Source organism: Empidonax traillii, unplaced genomic scaffold (genome assembly GCF_003031625.1).
Source record: "Empidonax traillii isolate 1590-97213 ecotype Southwest subspecies unplaced genomic scaffold, ASM303162v1 scaffold259:size690984, whole genome shotgun sequence".
Classification (NCBI taxonomy): domain Eukaryota; kingdom Metazoa; phylum Chordata; class Aves; order Passeriformes; family Tyrannidae; genus Empidonax; species Empidonax traillii.
Window position 1 is genome coordinate 323,576 of NW_020955452.1, and position 7,538 is coordinate 331,113.

The 7,538-nt window shown below is 56.5% G+C and overlaps 2 protein-coding genes across 2 annotated transcripts in view; one reads left to right on the forward strand and one right to left on the reverse strand.

The window, feature by feature from the left end:
• The first annotated feature begins 305 nt into the window (after positions 1-305).
• On the forward strand, positions 306-5,875 carry KLHL21 (kelch like family member 21). The gene is made up of 4 exons (XM_027889340.1): positions 306-1,348; positions 2,075-2,480; positions 3,900-3,972; positions 4,315-5,875. Exons 1-4 carry the CDS (start codon positions 313-315, stop codon positions 4,606-4,608), a joined length of 1,809 nt encoding a protein of 602 aa, XP_027745141.1. The 5' UTR covers positions 306-312; the 3' UTR covers positions 4,609-5,875.
• Positions 5,876-6,578: 703 nt separating this feature from the next.
• ZBTB48 (zinc finger and BTB domain containing 48) overlaps positions 6,579-7,538 on the reverse strand; it is a 10,207-nt gene continuing 9,247 nt past the window's right edge. Inside the window, exons 13-15 of the mRNA XM_027889376.1 lie at positions 7,225-7,389; positions 7,009-7,097; positions 6,579-6,923 (exon numbers count right to left, since the gene is read on the reverse strand). Coding sequence (XP_027745177.1) covers positions 6,627-6,923; positions 7,009-7,097; positions 7,225-7,389 — 551 coding nt within the window. The 3' untranslated portion in view covers positions 6,579-6,626. The remainder of the gene's footprint in view (positions 6,924-7,008; positions 7,098-7,224; positions 7,390-7,538) is intronic.

Below are 7,538 nucleotides of genomic sequence, written 5' to 3' on the forward strand. Positions count from 1 at the left end.
TCGGGGCCGCCCTGCTGCCGTCGGGCTGCTCCCGCCGGGGGCCAGCCGGGGCTGAGGGTGTGGAGGTGGGCGGGTGGGCTGCAGAGCTGCGGGACCCCGGGACCGGCCCAAGCGGGGGCGCGCTGGAGGGGGCGGCTCCGCGTTACCCAGCGGCCGCTCCCGAGGGGGTGTCGGCCAGGACCGGCACGGGACGGGCTCCGCGAGCCCACCCGCCGCCTCCTCCCCGAGTTTACCTTTCCCGCCCCGGGAGCCTCTCGGGGATTGATCTCAGCGACTCCGCACTGACCCGGGTGTTCTCCTCCCAGGCACAGCATGGCGACCGGCGAGGGCACCGGCGGGACGGCGGCGGCGGCGGCCTCGGCGGCGGGAGAACCGGCGCACGCGGTGTCGCTGCTGCGGGGTCTGAGCGCGCTGAGGGCTGAGCGGAGCCTGCTGGACGTGACGGTGGTGGCCGACGGGCGGGAGTTCGGGGCTCACCGCGCCGTCCTGGCCGCAGCCTCGGGATATTTCCGCGCTATGTTCGGCGGAGCGCTGCGCGAGGCGCGGGCCGAGCGAGTGCGGCTGCACGGCGTGGAGCCCGAGTGCCTGGCGCGGCTGCTCGACTTCGCGTACACCGGCCGTGTGGGCCGCCTGGGCCCCGACATCGCCGAGCGCCTGCTGCGCGCCGCCGACCTGCTGCAGTTTCCCGCCGTCAAGGAGGCCTGCGGCGCCTGGCTGGCACGGCAGCTGGAGCCCGCCAACGCCCTGGACATGCAGGACTTCGCCGAAGCCTTTTCGTGCCCAGCACTGGCGGCTGCTGCCCACCGCTTTGTGCTGCGGCACGTGGGTGAGCTGGGCGCCCAGCTGGAGCGGCTGCCGCTGCCGCGCCTCCTCTCCTACCTGCGGGACGACGGGCTCTGCGTCCCCAAGGAGGAGGCTGCCTTCCAGCTGGCACTGCGCTGGGTGCGTGCTGACCCTGCCACCCGTGCCCCGCTGCTACCCCAGCTCCTGGCCCACGTCCGCCTGCCCTTCGTGCGCCGCTTCTACCTGCTGGTCCACGTGGAGAGCGAGCCACTGGTGGCCCGCTGCCTGCCCTGCCTGCGCCTCCTGCGCGAGGCCCGCGACTTCCAGGCTGCCCGCCTCGACCGCCACGACCGAGGGCCCTGTGCCCGTATGCGCCCTCGGCCCTCCACCGGCCTCGCTGAGATCCTTGTCCTTGTTGGCGGCTGCGACCGCGACTGTGATGAGCTCGTCACCGTCGACTGCTACAACCCGCGCACCGGCCACTGGCGCTACTTGGCCGAGTTCCCTGAGCACCTGGGCGGGGGCTACAGTGTTGCTGCGCTGGGCAACGACATCTATGTCACTGGTAAGGTACACAGGGTGGGAGGGTACCTGCTAGGGTGCAGATTTCTCTTGAAAATAATGTGGGTTCTAGCAGTGAGACTTGGCTTTTCTTGGGAAGCAGAGAGTTTGGGTCTCGGCTTAGGTGCCTGCAGCCTGCTGGCAGGCATGGAGACTTCTGGAGTTGGTGCTGGATTTAGCAGCTGGTCTCAGTCCAGGAGCTATTTTGTCATGACTAATGCTGCTGAGCACGTGGGCAGAAGTCACAGATCTTGCAGTTAGAATGTTTTAACTGTCACTCTGGGATACATGGGTTACTTAAGGAGGGTTTTGAGTTTCTCTCTGTGAAGGTGTTTGGGTTCAGAGCCCTGTGAATCACAAGCCAGTCCATGTGCTTGAGGCATAGGTGTGTCAGAAAGCCCCGAGTTCCTCAGCCAGCCCCCGTGAGTCACAGTACCTTCCTCAGCACAAATCCTGCCTCCTTGCAGTCCGCTGGGGCTACAATTACTTCTGTCAAGGTGACACCAGTGTATAAATTTGGCTGTTAATGCCTCCTTTGAGCTACATCCCCATAGCTGAAGTGGCAGCCCTGCACCAGCTCTAACACTAGTGTCCCCCCCCAGAACCAAAATGCTGCCCCACTGCACAGCCCAGGGCAGCAGCAGGGGCTGTATGGGGAAGGTGTAGCTGGAGCTGTAGCAAAGGCATCGGTGTGGAGCCCCACTCTGACGCGTGTCGTGCTGTGCCGCAGGGGGCTCAGATGGGTCCAGGCTGTACGACTGTGTCTGGAGGTACAATTCCAGTGTGAATGAGTGGACGGAGGTGTCGCCCATGCTGAAAGCCAGGGAATACCACAGCTCCACAGTCCTGGATGGGCTGCTCTACGTCGTGTCCTCTGACAGCACAGAGCGCTATGACCACACCATGGACAGCTGGGAAGTCCTTCAGCCCATGCTGTACCCCATGGACAACTGTTCCACCACCTCGTGCCGCGGGAAGCTGTTCGCCATCGGCTCCCTGGCTGGAGAAGAGTCCATGGTCATGCAGTGCTACGACCCCGACAGTGACCTCTGGTCCCTTGTCAACTGCGGCCACCTGCCCCCCTGGTCCTTCACCCCAAAGACGGTCACGCTCAACGGCCTCATGTACTTCATAAGGTGAGTAGTGGGAGCCATCACCTCCCTCCCATGTCCCCTTGGGAAGGGTCCAGAGCTTCCCTGAGAAGGTGTGTGGGATTTTGGAGGTACTGGAAGGAGGGCACTGGGTTGGGACAGCAGAGCAGTGCTTCCCCTGATGGTGCTGGTGGGGCTACCCTTAAAATTGTGTAAAAATGTCTGAGTGTAACCTCGGGCTTGGGAACAACCAGGTGTAAATCTGGCTGAAGTCAGCAGCACTGCTTGGAAATTGGCTTCTCGGATTCCTTGGCTCCTGGTTCAGCCCCCCTCGCTGCTATAAATAAGCACATAAGCTCCAAGAAAACATTAAACTGTAGCGCAGGAGAGGACATCTTCCGTCTCAGCAGCGATAAGAAGGCTGAAGATAAAGTGATTGGTCACTATTTTTAAGTGCCTTTCCAAACTGGGACTTAATTACCCATCTGAAGCTGTCCTGGTGGCGCAAATACTTCAGTTATCCTCTTAATTAAAAATAAACGGGAAAGCATGCTAGGGCCTGGAGCATTTCATCTCCCTCCCTGTGTTGACTCTGAGCAAACAGAGACCTCTGTGAGGGCCTCCAGCCCTCTTCTCTTTTTTTAATCTCCTCTTGGCTTTGCATAAAGCAGCAACTTTGGCCCAAGACCTTTTATTTATAACCCTTTGGGTCCAGCTGAGTGTCTTGCTGGCATCTGTTCGAGTCACCTGGTTTCAGTCCATCCTGCCGGGGTGTTGCAGCTGTTCAGCTCTTTGTCACAAGCTGATTCTATAGAATTTCCTTTTTCTTGTCCATTTTAAAATACTGATGGTTGACACTTCAGGATTTTGGATTGCTTGTGCATCTGCAGGAGTCAGTGAGGAGATGATCGGGGTCAGGTTTCTCCCCTCATTTCATGTGCTGTGCCTGGGCTGCTGCTCCCTGTAGAGCTATGGGATAATCTTTGGAGGCCAGAGGAATAGGTGACAAGTAAAAGTGGCAAATTCAACTTTTGGTTTTGTTTTAATAGCTTAGATTAAAGCCTCTGAGTGATGATCCCTTATGCTGGGACTGGTTTTATACCAGTAAATGTAGCACAGCAGTGAGGCTCGGGCATTCTCTGGAGCCAGCCCTGCCTGGAGCTGCCTCACAGCCTCTTGATTCCGTCTGTACCAGAACTGTCTTGGAAGGACTGACAGCTCCTCTTCAGCTGCCCTGACCTTGTCCTCCTCACATTCTTGTGTCAGTGTCTCTGTGTCGCAGACACCCCTCACCTGTCACTGTCGCCCTCCTGTCTGGCAAGTGGGGTGGGTGAGAGAAGCCTTGGGGGATTATGATGCCCCTGTAGCTCTTCTCTCATCCCACCCACCTAAATTTGGCATTGGTGAAGAACTCAAGCGGAGTTTCTAGAATGCAGAAGAGTAATTTTGTGTTCTCTTCCCCAGAGACGACTCGGCTGAAGTGGATGTTTACAATCCAGCAAAGAATGAATGGGATAAAATCCCTGCCATGCTTCAGGTAGGACATTTGCCATCCTCCGGGGTGCCTTAAGTGTTACAAATGGGTTTCATTTACCTTTGGAAAATGAAGAGCTCTTTAGATCAGAACCCCTTGCATGTGGAGGGAGTTAAAATGTACTGGAGTCATTGGGAAAACAAAGTCCTGGATGTGGCAGCATGTCTGGGTGTTCAGCCCAGCACAGGAGAGCTGTGGGCAGTGCTGGTTCAGAGCCTGAGCTGCCGCTGGCAGGCACGGAGCCTCCTCCAAGGAGCAGCTGCCAGACCGCACCGACCCCCTTGATCTGCTGCCAGATTGGGCAAACACCCCTGATGGTGGTGTGTGTTTATTGTTACTTTGCAGGTTCATGTTGGGGGAAGTGTGGCCGCGCTTGGTGGGAAGCTCTACGTCTCCGGGGGCTATGACAACACGTTTGAACTCTCGGATGTCCTGGAAGCCTATGACCCAGAGACACGAATGTGGAGCGTGGTGGGCCGGCTCCCCGAGCCCATCTTCTGGCACGGCAGTGTCAGCATATTCCGGCAGTTCATGCCAGAGACCCCACAGGAGGATGACAGCATCACACTGGACAACACCATCAGCTTTAGCAGGCAGAACCAAAACCTTCACAACCAGAACCTCAATGAGCTGCCTTAGCAGAGGAAGCGGCTTGACATAAGTCCCTCATCCAGAACCTGGGCTGCTTCAGAAGAAGGCTGAGGCAAACCAGTGCTTGGAAACAAAACCATACTGATCACAGAGGGAATGAGAACTCTGGCTGTGGGATGCGCTGCTGTGCGACCGCAGGCAGTGAGGCCTCTGCTGCCTCCCTCAGCCCTTTGCTGCCCGCAGGGACCCAAGAGCTGATCCCTGGGGAAAACGATCGCGCTGACCCATGCCACAGCACCACCGCTTACAGCTTGTGACCAGACACCTTTTGCTGGGAGCTCCTTCACCCCATAATACTTTGTTTGCCACCAAACTGCTTCCTTCAGTTTCTTTTTTGGGAGGGGTCTGTCTGGCAAGACAGTGGTCTGGACTTCCCCCCCTATTCTGTGCCTCAAAGGGAGACAGGCTTTCTGTGCACGTGTTGCGATTGAAAGGTAGTTATTTTAGGGGTTTTTTTTCTTCTTTCTGTTTGGAGTTTGCTTACTTTTTGACCTGTGTAAGATTTGCCTTTTTACTTGCCCAAGTGCCCTGGCCAGGTGGGCTGTTTATCTATGTTTGCTGAAGAGCAGCTGCGTGGTTTATTTGCGGAATGTTTCTGGAACAAGCAGAGGACAAACCTGTGGCACAGCTCCCCAAGACTGTGTGTCACATCTTCAGGAGAACCTTGAAGCGTGACAGCAGCTCAGGTGTGGCTGGATGCATTTGCTTTTTTGGTCTTTTATTTTTAACCAATAGAGGAAAAGTCTGTATTTAAAATGAATTCAGAGATGGAAAGCCCGCATACTCTTATCACTGCACTCCTCAGCCATGGGGAACCCATGCTCTTCTTCAGTCTGGAACACTGACAGTGCCTTGAGACCGCCACGCCGGGGTGCAGCCTGTGGGCCGAGCCTGGCAGGGGGGCCAGCAGTGGGCCTGCAGTTCGGGGCAGCTGCTGCTGTTCTGGTAGCAGCCTGTCTGTGCTGTGCCTGTGGAGAGCCGGACAGCGCTGCAGCCCGAGGTATTTCTGCTGAGCTATAAATAGTGCACATGGCTGTGCTCGCTGCTGGACCCCCAACCCCACCCGCTGAGCAGCTACAGATACATATTTATTTTTTGTAGAACTCATTGTGTTGAATCCTCCAGTACAGTTGAACTCCATTCTTTGAAACAAAGGCATTTTACATTTGCAGATTGTATTTTTATTCTCAGTTTGTTTTTAAATTTACTTGCAGCTTAAAGTTAAATAAAACCTGTTACACAGTTCTATCGTCTGTGAAGGGAAAGGGCCTGGAGTGAAGTTTTAGTGGGACTGTCGTGCTGGGCATGCTTAAACCAGAGCCTCTCTGCCTCCTTGTTGAGTAGAAGGGGAAAGGGGAGAGAGCACAGCTGAGACTCTAGGGGTGAGGGTGCACACAGGGATCTCCCCCACCCTGGCACCACTCAGAAAATGGTTATAACTCCCCCAGCAACTCTGAATCGTGTTTTTTGGGACAGAAATAAGTCTCTACCCCTGAGCAGGCACTGTGTGGCTGCTGAAGTATATTTCAAGTGAACTTGCAGCTCCATTATCTCAATGCTGAGCAGACACAGGTCCTGCCCCACCTTTAATGGGGAAAGAAAGAGCAACTGACAGAAGCTTCACAAAATAAAGGAGAAATAAGGCACAAGTTTAAAGGAGAAAGCAGCGTTAAAGGAAAGGGCAGAGCTGCTCTCTCTGGGGGAAGTTGAGCTTTAATCTTTAATGAGGAGCAGGTTAAGAGGGCTGGGGGAAAGGGGCTCCCACCGCACCAGCTCCTCCGGTGTCAGAAAGTGATTCACAGTATGACACAAGCAGGTCAGTCCAATCCCCCTGCAAGGACACTGACTGTTTTGCACTGTTTCTTCATTTGACAGTCAATCATATCCTCATGGTGACTTCCCCCTAGTCTAGGGGGAAGAGACGGGTGCACAACTCGAAAGAACAAGTGTGGCAGAGATTGGCTCAGCCCAACACTTTATTGTGTTTCAGTGGAAGGGTGGCTGCATTATGTCTCACAGTCTTCAGGAATCGTTGTCGTTATAATCAGAGATTGCTCAATCACGTCCGCCGTGGAGAAGTTCTCGTTAGAGCACAGTCTCTGCGCCGGAACCTCCTCAGGCAGCGAGCCGTGGGCCAGTGACTCCACAATCACCTCGGCTGAGCCCACCTCCAGCTCTGGGGGCGGCTGCAGCACCACCATCACATCCTTCTCATCCTCGATGACCAAGTTCCTCAGCTTCCGCTGCCGTGGGTTGTAGTTCTCCACGCGGTCGTGGATCTCCATGTGGCGCCTCAAGTGAGCCTGTGAAAGAAGGGACACAGAGGGGCCCAGTGAGGGCCAGCTCCCTGGCACAGCCCAGAGGCCCCAGAGCTGGGGAAGGCCTCACCTGCCGCGTGAACTTGTAGCCACACTCGGTGCACTCAAACTTCCTCACGCCCTTGTGCCGGCGGATGTGGACGCGCAGCTGTTCCACTGCTGGGAAGGGAAGTGAGAGCCCGTGGGCAGCAGCTCCACACTGTACATGCTCACAGTGATGCCAAGCTGCCCGTGGGAAGGAGGCGGCTCCTGCAGAGCCCTGCAAAAGCCAGAGCCCCACCCTTACCTTTGAATGTCTTCCCACAGATGTGGCAGAAGTGGGGCCGCCCCTCCTGGTGCCGGCTGGCGATGTGTCTCAGCAGCGGCCCCTTCTCCGTGAAACGCTGCTCGCAGAACTCACAGCTGAACGGCCGCTCACCGGTGTGTGTCCGGTTGTGCTTGTCCAGACTTGCTGCCGTTATCAGGGGGAGAGAAGGGGAGCGCAGCCAGTCAGTGGCATGGCACGTGCTCCCCATCCCAGCGACTGGGCCAGAAAGGCAAGTGCAGCATAAGCTTCAACTAAGGGTCATGGGAAACACCAGCTTGTTCCCCCTCTGTGCC

Bases quoted from the DNA above. Each gene is read 5' to 3' on its own strand.
- KLHL21 (XM_027889340.1), top strand. From the start codon at position 313: ATGGCGACCGGCGAGGGCACCGGCGGGACGGCGGCGGCGGCGGCCTCG. The intron at 2,481-3,899 runs GTGAGTAGTGGG...TCTCTTCCCCAG, and splicing joins GGCCTCATGTACTTCATAAG to AGACGACTCGGCTGAAGTGG. The intron at 3,973-4,314 runs GTAGGACATTTG...GTTACTTTGCAG, and splicing joins AAATCCCTGCCATGCTTCAG to GTTCATGTTGGGGGAAGTGT.